The sequence below is a fragment of the Eubalaena glacialis genome, chromosome 16 (genome assembly GCF_028564815.1).
Source record: "Eubalaena glacialis isolate mEubGla1 chromosome 16, mEubGla1.1.hap2.+ XY, whole genome shotgun sequence".
NCBI lineage: Eukaryota > Metazoa > Chordata > Mammalia > Artiodactyla > Balaenidae > Eubalaena > Eubalaena glacialis.
Window position 1 is genome coordinate 74,276,841 of NC_083731.1, and position 21,586 is coordinate 74,298,426.

Below are 21,586 nucleotides of genomic sequence, written 5' to 3' on the forward strand. Positions count from 1 at the left end.
AACTTTCCAAATGAAGGAGAGAGGACTCAGGAAAAATACAGCCAGGAAAAGCCTTTGTAAAAACTCATGAGGTCCATTTTACGGATAAGAAGTGGGAAGAAGTCGATGACTTGCACGCTGTCAAAGGGCCGGAGGGAGGGGCCGCCGGCTTGCCCCTCCTCCATCCAGCCCGCCCCGTGCCCGCCCGGCCCCGCCCACACCCAGCACCGCGGCAGCCCCCAGTGCCCTCCTTCAGGAAAGGAGCGATTCATGCCCGGCGGGCCGCTGCTCACTGATCTTCCAGGCGGACCCACCAGAAAGCCCCTTCCTAGGGGCTCCTCGGCTGACTGCCTGGACCTGAGCACCTCAGGCACCTCTGAAGGCCCCGCACTGTGGGACTAGCTGAGCGGTGCCCACCTGGGTTCTCCTCCGCTGTGGGTGATGATGCATTACGTTTATTTCGGCCTGAACATCCAGAACGTGTACGGAGCTATCCTAAATCATCTGTTCACTGATTTTGTTACAACTTTCCCCAGCGTCACTAAGACGTAAAATGCAAATAGCTTAGAAGTTTTACCAAACGGTAGCACCGGAATGCCAGGTGCGTAATTGAAGCCACTACTTTTTTTTTTTAACATCTTTATTAGAGTATAATTGCTTTACAATGGTGTGTAAGTTTCTGCTTTATAACAAAGTGAATCAGTTATACATATACATATATCTCCCTCTCTCTTCCCTCTTGCATCTCCCTCCCTCCCACCCTCCCTATCCCACCCCTCTAGGTGGTCACAAGGCACCAAGCTGATCTCCCTGTGCTATGCGGCTGCTTCCCACTAGCTATTTTACGTTTGGTAGTGTATATATGTCCATGCCACTTCTAATCATAGCGAATGTAAATAAACCAGGCCTCCCGTGATTGTTTATGTAAATAGGCACTGACCCTTGGCTCCGCTTTGCTCCTGGGGCCTCACGGCCAGGCCAGGGCAGCGTGGAGCCCCCTCCTGGCTCTCCTTCCTCCCCCCCAGCCCTGCTTCCCTCAAACTGACAGCGACATGGAATCTTTAGAAAAACACCACATCCTCAAAGGAGAAATTTACACGGGAAAAGAAGATGCTGCGGAAGATGCAGGTTCGCGCGTTCCCAGCCCCAGTCGTATTTATTTTAAAATAAAAGTTCCCATTCTGTGTGGGCTCCTCATTGCTACAGGGGGTAACCTTTAGGGGGATTTTTTTTTTTTCCGTGAGTTTTAGCACACCTGTCAGTTAAATGCTGATGTTAATAGCTAACAAACATATATCAAGTCTTTACGATGCACCAAGCATTCTTCTAAGTGCATTACAAGTAGTAATTCACTGAATCGTTAAAACCACCCCTTGAGGTAGGTAGCACTGCAATCTCCGCTGACAGGGAAAATGAGGCCCCCAGAGGGTAAGTAACCCACCTGTGGTCCCACAGTGAGGAGATGGCAGGTCAAGGCTTCAATACTAGGCTTTGTATAAAGAACGGGGCTGATTTCTATGACTTCAGAAGGAGAGGAAGCCAGCTCAAACCACAGCAGTGGAATATGGGCCAATCTACGGGGACGTCTAAAAGTGGGGTCTGTGTACTGGTCTACCCCTGGTCCACACCTTCCCGTATTTTCTGAGGCGGTTCCAGCCCCACGTTGGGTCTGGCCTGGCCTATTTAAATCTCTGAGCCAGCTCTTCCAGGATTTCAATCAGTTTCTCCTCTTCAGCCGGTGAGGACGATGTCCTAGCAAGAGGCAAATGTGTGGGCACTGGTTTCCGGTCTAAAAGTGAGAGGGAAGAACAAAGGTGTGGGCAGCGAGGCAGCGTGGATGCGCCTCTGCCCGCCACTTGGGCCCCGGGTCAGTCATGTCACGGACATCTGCCGGGGAGGGGCCCACACGGGACGGAGTTAGATGCCACCCCTGCCCTCCAGGGTCCCCACAGACGACGAGGTGCTACAGAAGGGAGACCGCATTGGGGAGGACAGGTGTCGGGCTGGGTTTTGAGGGACTCCGGCGGGCTGGGGGGAGGGTCCTCAGGCCTGGGTGCCGGCGGGTTGGGGTTTGGGCTTGGGGAGTGTGGAGTGTTTGAGAACTGGCAGGTGGTGGCCAGAGGAGAAGGTACGGCCACGCCCCCGGCCACCACAGGGTCACCAGAGCTCCATAATGGCTCAGGCGAGGGTGGCCACATCTGTGGTGGGGAAGGAAGCGGAAGGCCCTGGCCTCCAGCATCCGCCCTGAGTATGCCTCCTCTCAGACTGCCCGTCGGGATGCTGCCCAGGTCGGGAGCAAACCCTCAACAGATAACTGCCCCCAGAAGCAGAAAGAAGAGACTCACTCCCTCTGCACTGCTGCTTGGACAGCTCCCATCCCCGGGGCTTCAGAGAGGGAGCTTTCATCTCCGTGGTGCCCACAGGGCCCAGCTTCGCCCAAAACTCAGAACAAGAATGACAACCCGAGGATTTCATCCTCAAGGGACCCACTGAGTTCAGAAAGGTGGGTGGAAAAAGTGGGTGGTGCGTAGTCAGAGGCGAGGCCCTTCACAAAGCACCCCGACAGGCGATGGAGCCGCCCTGCCAAGCAAGGCTGGGCGCGATCACGGGGAAGGGGCACAGTCCCTCCCCGACCCGAGCTGCACGGAGAGGAGGGTCGGGGGCGCCTTCACACCCAGGGAGGAAGTCACCTTGGAAGAAGCGGCCGCTGGGCTGCGCGGCGGCAGTCGGGGCGAGGGCGAGCCACAGCACGGTGTCGGCGCCCTGGGCCTCAGAGCGCAGCCTGGCCCCCAGCCTGGCGTGGAACCGGGGCATCGACAACCGCACACCTGCAGGGGCGGGGGGGGGGCGCAGACAGGGAGGTGAGGACAGCATCCTCAAGCCAGGACGCTGCCCGCGCTTGGCTTCTTCCAATGCCAAAATAACGACGATGAACTGGAATGGGACCGCAGACTGCCCTCTTTCCCCTTCAACACAGCATTCCTCCAGGCTGTTCAGATTTCACACAGCCTTGTCACAAAGCCCCTGAGGTGTCACCCTGTGGCCTGGGAGGGAAGTACTGCTCACCAGAGCCCCGAGTGCGTTGGGTCCCATGTCCCCTGGGCCCCGGGCGCCCAGACCAGCCCGTCCCCTGGGAGCAAAATCTCCGGCACCTCCCCGCTTTCTATCCTAAGAAAGGAGGGTCACGCTGAGGCCGAGAGGGGATCAGACTCCCACTTCCTGGGTGAACCATCTCTCGCCAAGGATTCTGACCTCTCCGAGGATCCTGGCTGATGGTTCCTCGGGCTGCACTAGTGTTTCCTGCTTTTTAGGGAGGAGTGTAGTAAGAAGGGGAGGGACTTCTTCCTTCCTCTGCCAAAGCTCCTCTAACTCGTCCTCCCCCTGCCCCCCACACCCGGCTACACAGAGGTTCCCCTCCTGGTGTCGCCTCCCCGGGGCCCCCGTCCTCACCACGGGAGGCGCAGCACCCCCCACCCCCACCGCCCACAGACCTCGGGGAACACACTGTCCCAACAGTGAGCACACTGGGAAACAAAACTGTTCTCTCGTGAAGCCAAGGAAAGGAAAGAAGGCAGAGAAAACAACGTTTGCAAGCCGGAATGAGATCAGAGGATTTCAGAGAGAGAAAGGATCATCTAATCTAAGGCCCTCATTTTTTAAATTAAAAATAATTTTTTTTTCTTTTCACAGAAACAGTATTTGCTAATTGTGGAAAAATTAGGAAATACTGATGAGCAAAGAGAAGGAATTTGAATCCTTCTGTCATACCACTTGGGGAGGACAAGTGTCCACGGGCTCAGGCCCCTGCCCAGCCCTCCCTCGGGCTTCTGTGTCCCTAGACAGGCCATCTGCACCCGAGAGGCCCAGTCATTGCCCTGTGGCCTGTGGACAATAGAGGGCAAACTGCACCTTGACCCAGATGGTGGATCCAGGGGGTGGGCTTGGAGCACAGATTTTGCAAGCACACAGGTTGACATGAGGACTGTCAGGGTGATGTCCTTGGGAGGATGACAGGCTGGCGGCCCTCCACGGCCTGATGGAGCTACCTGGTCAGGCAGGGCTGGGCCTGTCTCCCATCAGGAAGCGACAAGAAGTAAGAAGCCACCCTCTCCCAACACCCCTGGCCTGAGGCCCTCCTGGTGTGCTTGGGTGAGGACACCCCCTCTGCGTTTAAAACAGGAGGCTGCCAGACGTCCTCAGATCCATGCCCCAGAGGGCTGGTCTGCGCCAGCTCTCCCAGCCAGGTCTCCGTGGGATGCTACGTGGCACCAACATACGCCTTCTTCCATGGGGATATGGGTGTAGCCAAAATAAGACCCTAAGGCACGTACAGTTTGGGGGACTGATACCTTCATTTAATGGTATAGTGCAGTTTTCCTTTCCCATAGACATTTCTCCCCAGCAGTTTTCAGGGCTGAACAGATTTCTTGTACAGGTGCTCCATAATTTATTAACTCACTCTCCTAGCACGAGTGCTGTGATGAGCAACCTCATTTTCCACATCTCTCATTATTTCTTAGGATGAATTCCAAGGATGTATATACAAATGTTAAGGCTTCTGCTCAACCGGCTTTCAGAAAGGATGACAGCACGTATACGAGAGAGCCTGCTTCCCACGACACTGTGGCCGGGCCCAGCCGGGACATCCTGGCCCCTCTGTGCCTCAGTTTCCCCATCTGGAAACGGGCATGATGCTAGTGCCCACCGCAGCGGGGCTGTGAGGACACATGCGTCAGTATCCAGACACGGCTGTGAGCAGCTTTGGGCTCTCAGGTGTCCTGGGGGTTCTGCTGTGCTGCTGTTTTCGGCGCCCTTTTTCGGGGAAGGAGGAAAGAGCTACAGAGCCCACGTGATTTGCCCGAGGCCACGGAGTTGGGAGGGACAGATCCCGAGGAGAGCTCTGCTCTCCCTCCCTGCTGCTCCAACGCGCTTCCAGAAAATTCCATTGTCTCCTTAGTGACTGTTACTTACCTGTGTGCATCACTACTTCTAGGAACCCAGGCAGCGGCGAGCTGGCCTGGCCTATCCCCACGTTCCCAGCGTCTCCCGTTGACTTCCCTCCGTCCCCCTCTCCGCCCTCGGTTGGGTTCGTTCCTCTCCGACACTCAGCGTGCACTGGCTCCCCCTGTCCCGAGGGAGGGGCCCCCAGCCCCACCCCACCCCAGGGCCGCCCCCTCTCTCCGCCACGCGCGCGGGGCAAATTGACGACACCAGCTCCGCCTGTGAGGACAGGCTGCTCCCCCTCCAGTCCCCGCCTGCCCCTCTCCGTGGAAACGAAGCCATTCCTAGTCCTCATGATACTGGTTTTAGGTCACTCCGGGGGAGAGTCAGTCCTGCGGCCGCCCAAGATATCTTTAGATGAAACGCAGGCGCCGTGGAAATGAAAGACCTACCTGGGGTGTCGACCCAGCCGGGATGCATGCACGAGAAGTGGATGGCCGGGTGCGCTCGGGCCCACCGCTCCGTCAGGACCACCTGCTGCCTCTGGACGGGGTGGGTGGGGGGCGAGGATGAACAAGCGGGAGGGGGAGCAAGGGGGCTGCGGGCGTGCAGAGCCGGCCCTTACCCTGCCTCGCCCGCCCCCATGTCAGATTTCACTTTGCTCTAGAACCGGCTCTCTACCCCACAAGCTCTGGCTACAACCCAGTGCTGCGTCCCGGCCCCTGCGTTTGAGATGCAGACGGACCAGCACCGGGAACGAGGGAACGCCGCACGCTGCCTGGGGGCTTCCCCCTCCCCTCCCCCCCGGAAGTGACACCCAGAGAGTCCTCTTTCCTAGCTGCTTGTGATGCCGTGTTCGTTGCTGGGCCCCGCTCACCGTGTACCCTGGACACCGGCACAGGCCGGCACTGAGCGAGTGTCCGTGGACACGTGAAGGAACTCCTGCCTTGGCGTGTAGGACGCGTGCTGGGGATGCTTAGAGAACACAGCTGTTGCAAATTCCCTAAGAAATCATCAAGTATCCCCCCCACTTAAGGCTCAGCTGTATGGAGACTACTGCCCAATCCCAGGGCAGTTTGATTATGCTTTGCAAAGAGCTCCATCTGGGCCTCATTTACGGAGTGAGTGGTTTGTTCCCATGTTCCCTGGAAAAACTGTCAAGAAGTATGGTTCCTTCAATTGTCAGGATTGAGTCATGAACAGTAATCCACCAGGAGTTGGTCTGGGGCTCGGTGAGCGAAAGCGGGGCAGAGCCAGGGCACACAGGGGGCAGGGGGAGGTCGGACAGAGGCAGACCACACCAACAGGAGGGACAGCTGGTGGGCACTGGCAGCTTCACAAACGACGAGGGAGCCCACCCAGGTGATGAACTGAGGGGCCAGAACTGTAGGTGTGGAAGGTATATAGCCGGCTTCTAAAAACAGCTGCGATGAGCTGATATATGGCGGCATGACTACACTCTCTGTTAAGATCGGGCATGAGATCTGGACCCCTGCCCTTTCCTTTCAGAATTGGATGCACATGCCCTTCAAAGGGAGCCCGGAAACCCAGCGTTGTTCCAGGGGCATCTGTCCGGCCAGTGAGCAGGGGCTGCCCAGGGAGAGAGGAGTGACTTCCTGGGTCCATATTCCCTCTGAGCCGTGCCGGGCAAGGAACGCCTGCTGGGCTCCTGCTGTGGCGGCCCCCGGCTCTCACCGTGCTCTTTGTGGGTCTAAGAAACCAGCGAAGAGAGGTGGCGGCTTTTGTGGCTCTTCCTAGGGGCGAGCTGAAGCCCCCCAGCCCCACCCCGGTCCAGGCAGAGCTGGGCTGGGCCGGGCTCCTGATGGAGAAGAGGGTTCTCTCTCCACTGGGAACATTCAGGTGCTGCTGGGAATTACTAAGATCCAAATTAACGTGAATCCCAGAATTAGCCTTCCTTGGAAAAGCACTCAGGTGGCAGCCTTGAGAAACCCCTCACTCACTTTGTTTTGTGCATAGACCATGGTGCCATCGAACGCTGTCCTTTCTGACTGTAGGTCATCGGTACTCAGTTTCTGAACCAGCATTCCTCCGGAGGAGACTGTCACCTGCAGTGAATAGAATGGAGATTTGTACAGAAAAGTTCATAACACCCTCCCGTCCCGCTTCTCTGTCAAGCAGCGTGTCGGTTTCTTGTTGCTACTGCAACAAATGACCACAAACTTAGTGGCTTACGAAGTCGCAGATGAATTCCCCCACCGGAAGCTCTGGAAGTCGGAAGTCTGAAATGGGTCTTATGGGGCTAAAATCAAGGTGTCAGCAGCGCTGCATTCCTTCTGGCAGTTTTAGGGGGGAATCCTTCCCTTCTCCAGCTTCTAGAGGCCACTCGCATGCCTTGGTTTGTGGCTGCACCACTCCGACCGCCTCTGCTTCCACTGTCATGTCTCCTCTGACTCTGGCACTCTTCTTAGGACCCCTGTGACTACACTGGCCCACCTGGGTAATCCACGATACCCTCCCCATCTCAATACCCTTAACTTAATCACATCTGCAGAGTCCCCTTTGGCCATGTCAAGGTGACATATTCACAGGTGCCAGGAACTAGGACCTGGACCTCTCGGATCAGGGGAGGTCATTATTCTGGCCCTCACAGCAGAGAGAATGCAGCCTGCGTTAACTGCCTTCCTCCTGACTTCTCTGATTTCTGTCACTGTAACCCATTAGCCTGTCCCCTCCCATTTGAGCGGCACGTTCTCCAGGAAGCGCGCCCACCCACCCACTGCTGACTGCCTTCCCCGGCTGCCCCTGCTCTTCAGAAGCCCCCCTTTCTGAATGCTTTGCCAACTCTCGGATGACACTGGGGAAGAGCCTACAGTGAGGGCTGGGGCTTTGCACAGCTCTGCCTCCCTTTTGGCAGGGGACTCGTTGCTTGTGTATGGGCAGTAGCCACCCAGCCACGGCAAGAGGCAGGAGCAGGGCGGGTGGAGGGCCCCTGAGAGCGGGACAGGGCGGGCAGGATCGACAGCCGGCTCCCAGGAAGTCTCTACTGCCAGAGCGAGAATTCTGGAATCCCAGGCCACGCCTACAAGCCCCTCAAGTACGTGTGTCCTCGGGACAAAGCCGCAGGCTGACCCTCACCTTGACCTGGATCCCTCCCCGCTTCACCAGCCCCTCCCTAGACCCACCTGGACGCCGTCTGGGCTGGCACACCGCTGCTGGATCTCAGGTTATCAAACGGAAGGCCCGTGGACCCAGGGGACAGAATTTGGCTCCCCCTATGGACGTGGACAGCATGGCCCCCTCGGGACAGTTGGGGCAACAAACGTAGGACCACTGATTTCCCATCAGGAGCCAAGTCATTTACTTACAAAACATCCCCGAAGTCAACTCACCACTCTGGGGTCGTGTTCTTTCTCCAAGACGGGGATCAGGGCAGTCGTGAGAACATACACACCTGGGGAGGCACAGAGCATTCATGAGGGGGCATGGGGCCATCTGGTGCCGCGGGACCCCTCCTCTCAGGTGGCCCCGGGGTGGTGGTGAGGTAGCGCCGTTTACCTGCATCCTCCAGGTGAGTGGCAAGTGGCTGCCTGAGCTGCGGTCCCCTCCTCTCGGAGGGTTTCTAGTCCGATCGCTGGACCCAGCCCTGTGTTGCTACTACCCACTATCCTGTCCCTTCTCCAGCCTCATGGGGTTTCCTTTCCCCAGGATTGGAACAAAGCTGCCTTAGAACCTCAGGGACTGAGACAATAAAATGTCCACACCAGAGGAAGGAAAAAAGCAAACTGCACAACAGTGTGTGATCTCACTTGGCAGAGAAAAAAAATGTATATAGACACATATGTTCATTATGTCTAGAGTGTGCATGGAAAAACATGAACAGGAAATGTGAAATGTAGCAACACTGCTTAGGCCCCAAGGGTGGGATTAAGTAAAGCGTTTGCTTCCTTTCCTGGGCATTTCGGTACGGTTTGAATTTGAATATTTCTACAATGAGCATATAACCTTATGGTTATTTCTGCAATCATAAAAACTATATGTCTAACATTTTTAACGAAATGAGAAAAATATTGTTGAAGTGTATCTGACATGGAGAGAGATTCACAGTATATGGAATGAGATGTTTACAAAACGGCAGGAGGAACAGAATTCCGTTTTTGTGAGGAAAGATGTGTCAAAATGAAGAAAAAGTATCTGCAAGGATGATACTGTGGTGCACTAAAATGTTCAAAATGCTTATCTCTGAGTGGGCAATTACTATTTCTATGTTCTTATGCTGATCTGTTTTTTTTTTTTTTTCAATGAACATATATTACCTTGTGTTAACGGGTTGGGGGTCGGGGAATTTAAATGAAAGCCCCGGGCTCTTTTTGGGCCACTCCTCAGAGTTTCTGCCTGCCCAGCTCTGCCCACCACCTCGAGCCCGGCCCTGCAGCCAAGCTCACCGGAGCAGCCTGGTGTCACGGAAAGGGCGCTGGGGGGAGCCGGGAGCCTGGATTTGAGCCCTGGCTGGCACCTACCAGCGGTGTGACCACGGGCAGGTCGACAAAGCATTTCAGCCTTGGTTTCTTTACTTGTGGAAGGGAGACCATAGCTGGACAGCCCACCTCCTAGGATCACAGGGTTTTGTGGTGAAACGAAAATGTGCACGTAGACTGGAAAGCTCTCTGTGCACATTGGTTGTTGCCATTTTATTTCATTGTTATTATTATTCCTATTATTATTATTAGCAGTTCTGAGTTGTGCCCTTCACGCCACACAGCATTCTTAGTGTCTGCACCCCAACCTGTCGTTGAAGGTGCCAGCCTCGTTAGTATTCATGGATTTTTAAAGTCTGGCAAACACCGGGTCTCTGAGAGCTGTTGGCCTCCGTGCAGTGGCCTTGAACACTTTCTTTGCATTCACTGCTGGTGACTTTCTCTGTGATTTAATTTGCGAGAAGTAGAAAGGACTCCTGCCAAAAGCTATCAGCCCCATCAGCCTGCCGTGACGGATTGTCATAAACGACTCCTTGGCGTAAAGGAAATGAAAGCTGGAAGCAGGTTCCACACCACAGGCCTGCACCCCTCCTCTAGAGGCTCCGCTGCTTCCCTCCCAGAGGCCCCGGGATGGGCCGAGGGCCGGACTTGCTCACCCCGCTGGCGGGGCGCTGCTCCGAGATGGATGAGAGCTGGGGTAGCCCCTCTGCGCCTCTCCCCCGACCCAGGAGACGGTGGTGTGTTTTGTTTTCTGCTTCATCCTCTGTGAGAATATACCCTACCGGTATCAATTTAGATGCTAACAGAGTCACCGGCAGGAAGACTAGCTGGGCCATTCATCCCTACCAAATACGCTCACAGCCTGTGTAGGGCACAGCCAGGTGGTTGGTGATTTTTTAAAACTCCTGGAGAAACTGCAGTTTTTAGCAACAGGCCTTCAGGGCCCTTTCTATCTTTAAAAAAAAATCTCCCGCATTCCAAATCCACAAAACGGGCCCTCTCCCATCCTGCTCTCTGGGCTCCCCCGCCAGCAGATCTGAGCCATCATGTGTTTCTATATGCTTTTTGCCTCCTAGGTCTCCAGCTGTATCATTTCAAAGCACATATGTCACTCTTCACACACAGCAAGCATTTCTCCTCCCTGAGAAGGAGATGAAGCCTCTCTCTTTCCAGCCACAAGTGATTTATAATCCGCCAGCTTCCTAGCCAGCTTTCTGAGGCCTTTCCTGTGTACCCTCAGCATCTTTTCAGGCCAGCAAAGAGAAACACAGGAAAAATCTGCTACATGCCCAGTATAACTTTCTTGTTCCTGCTCCCTTCTGCCTAGAAAATTTCTTGCCTTGTACAGTTCTTTGAGGCTCCTATCTATTGCTAGATTGATGTTCCCCAATTTAGGAATCTCTGAATAAAGCCAATAAGATCTTTTAAAAGAATCTGCTAAATTAATAACATAAAAATATATAAGTAGTATGTATGTGTATATTTTTATTTTTATTTATTTATTTTTTTAATTAAAAGAATTGGAATTAAGAGAATCCCAGAGAGGTTCTGTGACTTTTCCAAGTTCCCAGCAAGTCCACGCAGAATGGAAAACATGGCAAATCTCCCTTTTCTTGAGTCATTCAACCACAGAGTCCCAACCGACTCTGGTGCCAAGGGAGTAGGAATGAATCCCGTTGTCTGCAAGTCACTGCTCCTTTAGGATGAACATGGCACCAGGAGCTCCTTGCCCAGCTCACAGATCCTACCACAGGCCTGCTGTTAACACGGGTGCCAATGCCACTCTCCTGCCCCAAAGCCCTTCAACACTCCGGACGCCCAACCAAATTAAGCAGAAAACTCCTCGGCCTGGTGTGGTAGACTTCCTCTGGAGATGTGCCCCATCCCCTCCCCTTAGGGCGGGGCCCTGCATCCTGTAACAACACATAACCGAGTCATGACCCTGGGCCAGGCACTGTGTTTGAGCCACGCAACCTCGACGCCATGGGCAGCATAGACTGAGTTAGGGGTGACACCTGAGCCAAGCTGTGCCAGTCGAACCCTCCCCGCAAGAGCATGGGCACGGGACCCTTGACTCAGCGGCTGCCATATTTGGCCCATGTGCACGGAAAAGCATCCTGCAGAGACAGGAGAGCTGGGATAGAGTCTGTGGACAAAGGTCCCAGAGAAACAGGAAAAGTTCACCCCAGTTCCTCATGCTCTCCTGTCATGTCCCTGACGCTCCCAAAGCCCAGCTGTGCCTCTGCCGCTAAGTTCTGTGAAGGCTGCCCTTGCCTCCCCCCCAGGTAAATCAGTTTTGTTTAGTCGGCTTGAGTGCGTTCCTATTCCTTGAAACCAGACAATCCCTAAGACACTGGGTTTGGTCTTAGCTAGAAAATCCACCAGGTCGCCTGTGCTAACCAGCTAATAGGAATATCCTTGGAAAGGTGCAAGCAGCACACCGCTGGAAACAGCTATGGGTGCCTTCGGGTCATTCCTATCTTAGTGTGAACCAGTTTAGTAACTTCCATTCCTCCAAGACTGACTAGCTAAGATCAGGGACATTTGGGGGATTCAGAGCTTTGATGAGGAGAGAAAAAAAAAAAGAGAACCTATTCTAGTCTGGGCTCCTGGGGGAGGGCAGGTCTGGGTGTAGGGAAGACACCTTCAGCCACCGGATAATGTGCCCAAGCTAAGTCCTGCTCCCAGTAATAAGGAAAATAATTCATTATCATTATGACTCATTAGTATTTTTAATTTACACAATGCCTTCCTTCCAAGGAGCTCATTATGTCGATGGAGGTTCATTACGAGAAAGAGATTTGGGAGTGGAATTTATGTTGGACATAGCCTTCTGAATATGGCAACAAGGACCTTTATGACATGGGTACATGACTTGAAGCAAATCTCTCTCTATAAGGTAATTAGGAAGGGATGTTACACTGTGTCGAGCCGGGTAATGCTGAAGGAGAGGTGTGGAGTAGTCCGAAAGCATTCCTGAAACCACATTTCCATCCGAATATTAAACTCATGGTGCTCCTGAAATCATACCATATCATGGGTATGATATATTTCAGTAGCATTAAAAGTATTGTTTGATGAGAAAAATCTACTGCAATGTTTACATTTAGCATAGGAGAACGGATTGGAGTTTTCTATTAAGAAACCTTCACAGCCAGCTTGAATTAAAGCCACTTTGGTTACTAAGTGGGTGTATTTGGCTATATGCTTCTACCAGGTATACTACCTGCCGGAGAAAATGACTGTCCCTCTACCCCTGGGAGGTTACTGGTGTAGATTTTAAAGGAGCAGATGGTTGCGTGACGAATACTATTTGGTGCCCCTCCCATTGGTACAATAACACAAACGTCCCACAGCGAGCCTAGGGGCCTCACACACTGACTTTACAAATTATATAAAGACCATTTCAAAGATCATATTACCTGGGGAAGCTGGGAGCACAGAGGCCCAGAGAAAATGAGGCATTAAGAGGCATCAGAGTCATCAGTTTCTCGTGGGGTATCTACTCTTGGTTTGGGGTCAGACAGCAGTGAGGATGAGTCAGATCTTTCCCTTTGCCCCCAACCTCAACGTCCCCGCTTCCAGTTCCACTTGCTAAATGCCAGACCCAGTGATAAATGCTAGGGATACTGTGAGAACTCCCTGACCGCAGGGTGTTCACCAGGCATTAACAGGTTATTATGTAATGAACCTACACCCACAGTGAGGTCAGTGCTGTGCAGAAGAGACTGTCCCGAGCACATGGGATGGGGTGGCGGTGGCATCGGGGCCGAGTCAGCAGTGAGGTGACACCTGAACTAAGATTTAGAGGCGAGAGAGGCAGGACTAAGCTGGCAGGGTGCTAGGAGAGGGTAGGGATGGAAGGAGGGTGTCCAGGCGTGGAGCACAGTCTGTGCAAAGAGCCTGGGGGTGGGAGGGCTCACTCCAGGCTGGCTGAAGCTGAGCAGCTGCAGAGCATTGTTTCAATGTGGGAATGGACATCTGTGAGCCCCACCTGTGAGGTGGGAAGGGTCCACCTGAGAGGAGAGGGGGGAGCTCTGGCGCCTGTCTTGGGCTCCAGGTAACCCACAAAAGTGAATACGCTGTCACTTCCTTGTCCTCCCCAGGCCATCCAAGGTCTGTACCTCAGGTTGCTACAGCTAAACCAGTGTTTCAGGTGCAAGATGACTGCATCACTCCCTGCTGTCACATCCGAGAGGGAGGCTGTTTGTACTACACCTGGGGCACAAGGAAAGAGCCTGCTTTACAGCAGGGAGAGAATGGGCTTATTAAAAGCATGAAGGTGCTTAATTGGGATTTTGTTTTTAAAATTCCCCAAATGGGTGTGTGGTAGAACTGCTGTGAGTAGCTCTCCTTTAAAAACACCCATGGAATCCCAGCCAGATCATCCGATAAGGTCCTGAGCCCCCGGGCCAGGATGGGGCTGGACACCTCACTGGCTTCCTGAATGGGGGCCAGTGCTCCTTGGCTGGGAGAACAGGAGGCGTGGTCCCCATGGGGCCCCGAGAGAGCTCACCCCAGCCCGGGCACTGCAGCGGCTCAGACCCCACCCCGGAGTGGCGTGCAGGCAGGTGAGGAGGCCCATCGTGGCCCAGGGGCTCAGCTCTGGAAGGTGTTTCCGCCTCATCCAAAGCAGCCTCAATGGCTGGCAGAAAACCAAAGCCAAGGGGCAGATGACCTCTGACTTTTGGGTTTATCCATTCTGTCCTTAGGAGGGCTGCACAGGGCTCCCCGTGCCCAGTGCAGTTTTAGACCAAGAGCCTCACCCAGGGCTCCAAAGCCCTTCTGGGGGCCGAGGGGTCCTACCTTGTAGCTTCAGGAGCTCCAGACCCCACCAGCCTCCCCTGGTGCCTGAAGTCTGGCTTCCTCACCCCCAAACTATCAGTCCTCTGGGTGAAAATGTCTCGAGAATGAGAGGAGTGATGAGCTAGGGCTTGCCCTGGAAGATATTAAAATGTATGTGAATAATGAGAACAGTGCAGTCGTGACGATAATGACTAGATCAGTGGAACAGACTGGAGCTTGGAAAGAGAAGCAACTTAGTGAGAATTTGGTATATGAGAGAGATGGCATCACAACTCAAAAGAAAGGAAAGATTGTGCAATAGATAAGCAGAGCTGTGACACTGCTTATTAAAAAGCGTGAGAAGAAAGAGAGAAAGAAAGAGGAGAAAAGGGTCCTTACCTACCTAATACCCAAATAACTTCCAGTGGACGAAAACACTAAATAAGAGAAAATGTTGTAAGAAAATAGGGGGAAAAAACAAGTATTTAGAGTAACCAGGATTTTTTTTTAACCATAAAAATGAATAAATCAGTCTTAATAATAAATATACAGCCTGACTACATAGAAAATTTAAACTTCTGTGTGACCAACCAAAGCACCAAAAACAGAATTAAAAAGTAATTTGCTAAACTGGGGGGGGGGGGGGGAAGGCGGGGAGGAAGGCACTTGTGATAAATGTGCCAAAGAAGGCTTATAAACCAAGAGTTTAAAAGATGATGGTCACAATTGAAAAATGGGCAAAGGACATGAATAGGCAACTCCCAAAAGAAATACAAATGGCCAGTAAATAACCACCATCGCCAAGTTCAATATCACTAGTAACCAAAGAAATGCAAACGAAAGTAAGATGCCAGATTTCATCTATCAGTTTTGCAAAGATCATTCTTTTGGGGATGATGGGTGGGACCCAGAGTTTGTTGGGATAGGTAGAGATAAGCACTAAGAATGCTGGTGGGAATACAAATTGCTCCAATTTTTCTGGCGGGCAATTTGGTTAATGTATAATGCATTTGGCAATTTGGTCAAAGGTCTCAAAAATGGTCACAAACTAGGTGTCTGTAATTTCACTCCTAGGAATCCATCCTAAGGCAATAACCAAAGATCCACACAAAAATGTATGAACAAAAGTACTCATGGTGGAATCATTTTCAATAGTGAGAAGCTGGAAACAAGCTAAATATCCCACAATAGGGGATAAACGTACTAAACTATGGCACATTCATACAATAGAATATATTCTAAACAGAAATAACATTTTAAAGGATGTTTAATGATATGAGAAAACATTTATAATATAATGCTACCTGGAAAAACACAAGACTCAGAATGGTATACACACTGTGGCCCCTCCTCGGAGTAGGGGACACACATAGAAAAAGGCTGGAAAAAATAGACCAGTGTTAATGGTGGTTTTATCTTAATGATGGAATTACAGGAGAGTTTTGGTTTCTCTTGGATACTTTTATTTCCCTATTTTCTAAAAGAAGACACATTTGTCTTATGATTAGAAAAAAGCGATCCTGAATAAACACCTCCTCCCTACCCTGCCCCACACACAAAGTCCTAAGATGGCACCTGCTGAGCACAGACCCTTGATTTACTGAGCTGTGAGCTGGGACCCAGAAGGGAGTGTAGCCCAAGGGAATGAGAGAAAGGAGACAAATGTTTGGAGGGAAGGAGCAGAGGAGGCATGAGGAAGGGAACTGGGAATGGTGCAGAATGTGGGATGCTGCTGAAGCCATACTGGTTTTGCTGGGGCCCTGATAATACTCCAGCGTCCATTCGTTCAGTCGTTTGAAGAGATCAGAGGGGCTTGGGCACCTTGGGGCCAGATTTCAAAACGGGAGAAGGACACCTAAGGGAGCCCTCTGATGTAGCTGGACAGCAGCCCTCTCTCCCTCTCCCTCCTCCATCTTCCTCTCTCCCTGCATCTCAGGGGCTTCTCAGGGGAGAGGTGGTGCAGAGAAAATTCTACGACAACGATGGGGGTGAGGAATGATGGGAAGGCCAGTGAGACACTGAGGCTGGCTGATCACCTTTTCTTTTGTGACTACTGCCTGCTTCCCAATTTTACCCAGAACCAGATGGGCTCACAGAAATCATGAACTCTGGCTCCGGTCAAGCGTTCCTCATGGGGTCACCTTCCCTCACCCGAAGAGGCTCTCCTGGACAGCAAGACTGCCATCTCTCCGTCCACAGCCTTTGCGCATTCCACTATCCTTGGAATAGTGGAAGGACTTTCTCCGGCCTCTGCACAGCACAGCAGGGAAGGTGCCTCTACATTTACTCCTCACCAACTGATGCTTTTTAGCACCTACTATTATCAGGCGTGAGCAGGGTGACCTGTGCTCTAGGCTGGAGGGAAGACAGTACCCCTTCTAGGAGCGCGCTGATTACCAAGGAGGGCACCTCAAATCAATCATAGTAAATAGTCTGCTTCTTACCAAGAAACAGACCCACTGTGCTGAGAGCTATGATACTTTCCTATCTTTTTGCTTTTTCTTATATATTTTTACATCCAGTAAAATTCTGTGTGTGTGTGTGTGTGTGTGTGTATGTGTGCAGCTCTATGAGCTCTTGCAAATGCATACAATTGGGTAACTCTATGCATTAGATTGTGGTGTGATTCACAACCGTTCCGTCACCCCAAATATTCCCTCACAGTCACCTACTACCTTTGTGGTCACACCCTCCTCCCACCCCTAACCCCCAGCAACCACCGATCTGTTCTCAGTCCCCATAGCTTTGCCTTTTCCAGAACGTCATATAAACAGAATCATACAATGCATCCTTTTGAGTCTGGCTTGACTTTCGCCAATGCATTTAAGATTCAGCCACATTGCTGCAAACATCAATATTTTGTTCCTTTTTATTGCTGAATAGCATCCCATTGTATGGAAGCGCCACAGTTTATTCACCAGTTGAAGGACATCTGGGTTGTTTCCAGTTTGGGGTGATTATGAATAAAAATAATAAAGCAACTATAAACATTTGTGTGCACATTTTTGCATGAACACGTTATTTCTCTTGGGTAAATAACTTACAACTCCTTCTTTAACCCTCACCTCTAGCCTATAAAGGTATCATGATCTCCATTTTACAGAATGGGAATGTGAGGCTTGAGGAGGTTTAAGCAATTTGCACACAGTCACGTAGCTGGAGGAACTGGATTACCCAGCCGGTGGGTCAGCTCAAAACGGACTGAGCTCCTCGTAAGGGCCAGGCAGTGCCCGCACTCAGTGATTCATGCTCTATGCTAGAAACCACCTATCAAAGGGTGACTTCTATGGTGCTAAGATAGGGTCACAGAGGGTGCTCTGGGAGCCCAGAGGAGGAGAAGCGCTGGCCAAGCTCCAGGCTGGTGTGCTCCCAGCGAGTCACGGAGGAGAAGTGAAAGTGAACCAGGAAGGGGACGTTCCAGGCACAGGAGCCACAGGAACAAAAGCATGGAGGTATCCTGCTGGTGACAGGTTCCAAAACTAATGGGCTGACTGGCAGAGGATCCATGTTGGGAAATCATGGAAGTATGTTTGGACAGGTGGGGGAGGTACCATAACAAAGGACTTCAATGCCAGGTGAAGGGATTTGGATGTTACAACAATATTAGCTGACATTTCTACAGTGCTTACTATCCCCAGGTACTGTGTCTTTCTGGGAATCCTGAAGGTTTGGGAGCTGGAAGGAGGTTTTAGGAGCCAAATGGTACATAGGTAAAGCTCAGAGTAAGGCTTACTGACAAATAAGAATGCCTGGCACCAAACACATTTAGTGTCTGAGGGCCTATTTCACCTTGGAAGTACCGTTCTCTGCTTTCCTGGGGTTTGGACCCCAGCTCCCTTCATGGATGAAAAGAGAACTTAACCATATGGTTACTGACATTGTTTATGTGTCTGATTCCCCCACTGGACCAGGAGTCCATGTAATTTCTGAACCCTCATCGCTGACCACAGGGACCAGCTTACAATGTGTGTTCTTTAAATGTTTATTGAACAAACAAGATATTTTGCTCATTAAATACTTGGGGTTAATAGTTACCACATCAAACTCAGATGACCCATTTCCAAAGACTTAGAATGTAATAAAATAGACCCTTGTCGTAGATTACTGTTTGACAATACTCACCCTCTCTTCCCCAGTTTCCTGGGAGGAATATGTTTCCCTGGCTCTTGATTTTGGGCTCCGTGAAATGACTTGCATTGGTCAGCTGGACGTTAGCAGATCTGAAGCAAGCAGGGGCTTGCAATGTGCCTGCACACTTGGGCTTCTGCTATTGCCACTGGAACACACTCTGGCCAGCCTAACGGTCCAAGGAGGATGCAAGAATTTGGAACATAATGCAGACCCAACTTGCTGCTTAGAGATACCCTGCTGAGCTCAGCTGACATCAGCCCACCCAGCAGACCTGCATAAGAGTCAACAAGAAATACATGCTTATTTATTGTATGCCTAAGAGATTTGGGGGTTGTTTGTTAGGTAGCAAGAGCTGACAGATACAAACCTAGAGCAAAAATGGACCAACTATAATTTTGTTGTCCTTTATTTAGGAAGGTGAGTCACTCAGACTCTGGTTTCAAACTACTTCTGATCCTGTTTCCTTGTTTATGAAATCTATAAAGTTGTTATGAGAATTGAACAAGATAGTCCAAGAAAAACACTTAGTAGAGCCCCTGGCACATGGAAAGTGTTCAGTGTGTGCCATTATTATTATTATTATTATTATCATCATTATTATTAAGGTGTTTCTGGACCCTGGGTCCCTGCTTTAAACAGCAGTTACCATTGGGTGTGGAGCTATGCCGGTGAGCAGAAAGCTCCAGATAACAGAATGTGAAGGGACAGAACATGTACCATACACTGATGTATGTACGTACTTCCAAAATGACCTCAACTGAACTTTCCCACCTTCTGCCAAAGATCTAAGGCACCACTGCCTGTTTATTACAATCAATTAACTGATGACACAGCTGTCTCGGAGGAGGTGGATGGCATCCTTGTCTCATGTGCCGTGGGTGAGAGGGGCTGAGATGCGGGTGAGAGTTGTGATCGGCTGATGCTCGGGCTGTGGCCGGCTGCCAGCACAGCACTCAGCGAAGCACTGCGCCCCTACCCACCCCCCCCCACATCCGTCTTCACTCCTCACGGACTCTGAATGCCACTGAATGCCAACAGGCAAAATGGATATGGTTTGAGAAGACCCGAAACACAGGGGAAAGAAAGGCAACCAAACAGCAGCTGTCTCATGAGATCACTTTACCTCCACGCTTCGTCTCCCCACAAATCTACCCCGGGGCGGCTCATTTTTGTCCCTAGGAGAGTAAACTATGAAAACCTCTCTGTGCCCCACCCAGCCCCGCAAAAGGAGAGGGAGAATGATTTCCAAACTTTATCTAATTCATAGACTATGATGTCTTCACAAAGAGCCACACGCAGCCACGGGCTCTGACAGTATTTCACTAATCCTCCACCTCCCGAACTCTTAGGATCTGGTGATAAATTCTGCAAATCCTATTGTGTCCTGCCCTCAGAGTATCAGGAATCTACTGATGTCTGGCTGGGGATTGGAAGTATTTCTAGAGGCCAAACTGAATCTTAGAAAATAGAAGACAACCTAACCTGTGTTACATAATCAGGCCATGAAAACATGTTTCATATTAGAAAGGCAGCCAGCAGTTTCCTAGGACTCAGACAGAGGTATGGGCTGTTTGTTTGGCTCTGGACCTGCTTCAGAATGACAATATTTGAACCTCTCTGTATCTCCTCATCTGTAAAGCAGAAGCACATCAAGCTGCCCTCTCTGTCACTGACTTGCTTCTGTGTATACTGGACTACGTCTTCCCCTCTGGAGAGGATGAATAAATATTAAGCATGAGAATTATTATGCTTCTCAGAGGTTGGGAAGATCAATAAAATGTTTCTAACACAGGTAGGAAATGAAAATGAAGAGATATCAAGGTCCTTAGAAGCAGACTGGATCCATAACAAAAGTACAACATAATCAGCTGTACAATCAAAAAGGCAAAAGCAAACAATAATAAATAATAAAATAAAATTTTTAAAAAAGGGAATTCCCTGGTCGTCCAGTGGTTTGGACTCTGTGCTTTCACTGAGGTGGCCTGGGTTCAGTCCCTGGCGGGGGAACTAAGATCCAGCAAGTCTTGCAGCGTGGCAAAAAAAAAAAAAAAGGCAGTTGCCTTAGAGTCTATCAGATCTGCCCCACACTCTCAATCGATGCAGATTCCCAGGAGGCCCTGTAAGCAGTGTCCCCAGCCCTGGGCCATGCTTCTCCTGGCATGGCTGGTCACTCCCCTCGCAGCCTCCCTTTAGCACTTATCTCACGATAACGCAGTGATGGGTCTGAGGGAGGAGATGCTGGGGGGCTGGTAGAACTCATCTTGGTTATGAACATGGGCTCTGGAGGCACACAGACTTGGGTGCAAATTCTGGCTCCTCCACTTGACCTTGGGCAAGTTATGCAAGCTCTCTCAGTCTAGTGTTTTCATCTGTAACGTACAGGCAGGAATACTTCCATCATAGGGTGGTCACGCGGGTTCAGTGCCATATATACGTACGCCACCCACGAGTGCCCAGCATGCAGCGCACACCCAGTAGAATTTAGCTGGGTGGTGGATGGGTGGGTGGGAAGCAGCAGAGCGGGCTTCATCCTGTGCAACCCCACAGGGCCCTGCACTTTTTGAATACAGGGGCCCCCTATTTTTGTTTGGCACTGGGCCCCGCAAATCACAAAGCTGGTCCTGGAGAGCAGCCACCTGGGAGGCCAGCTGCTAGGACCCTAGGAGTCTTTGCCATTCAGGAGAGTTAGAAGGCAAACCCCGGCATAACCCCACATGTGTGTACTTTTGGTACTTTGGGCAAGGATACCACATTTGGAACAAAGCGAACGATGGGAATATTTTGTACTAAACCTGCAGCGTTTCATAGCAAGCTCCCAGGGATTTGTTTAAGAAGAAATAAATGCAACCTCGGTGCCGGGGAGAAAGGTTCTTCCCCACTCCAGATGTTCTCTTTCTCCCGGAGAGAGAACAATGAGCATCCTCCCTCAGCCCCTTCCTCTCTCCACTGCGAGGACGGGGACCACTTAAAAACTGGAGTAAATTTAGGAGCAATAATCTGGGCTTGCTGAGCTCTGCGCCCCACGTCTTCCTCTTCCTGGGAGGGGTTGGTGGTGTCTGTCTGAGGCCAGCCAGACGCAACAAAGCAAGTGAGGCTGGCTAACTCTGGGGTTTAGCATTAAGGAAGCCATTTGGCTCTCACGTGAGCCACGCCCTTCAACCAGCCTCATCTGTAACAACAGTGATTTGGGGCTTTCATCCACTGTCTTACTCCTCAAATTGTTCAGTTCTTGGCTGGGAAGAGGGTTACTATTTAATGGACACCTTCAAGGACAAACACAGGAATCCCCGCCATTCATCTTGTGACTTAGGATG

General features: G+C 51.3%; 1 protein-coding gene across 3 annotated transcripts in view; it reads right to left on the bottom strand.

Annotated features, from left to right (window-relative positions):
* Positions 1-745: 745 nt before the first annotated feature.
* The window catches only part of DHRS12 (dehydrogenase/reductase 12), a 36,978-nt gene continuing 16,137 nt past the window's right edge, over positions 746-21,586 (bottom strand). For 2 of the 3 annotated variants that reach the window (XM_061170980.1, XM_061170981.1), the window contains exons 6-10: positions 8,271-8,332; positions 6,882-6,986; positions 5,373-5,463; positions 2,670-2,807; positions 746-1,768 (exon numbers count right to left, since the gene is read on the bottom strand). In XM_061170980.1, the coding sequence (XP_061026963.1) occupies positions 1,659-1,768; positions 2,670-2,807; positions 5,373-5,463; positions 6,882-6,986; positions 8,271-8,332 (506 nt within the window). In that variant the 3' untranslated portion in view covers positions 746-1,658. The other variant, XM_061170979.1, reaches the window with a different exon arrangement.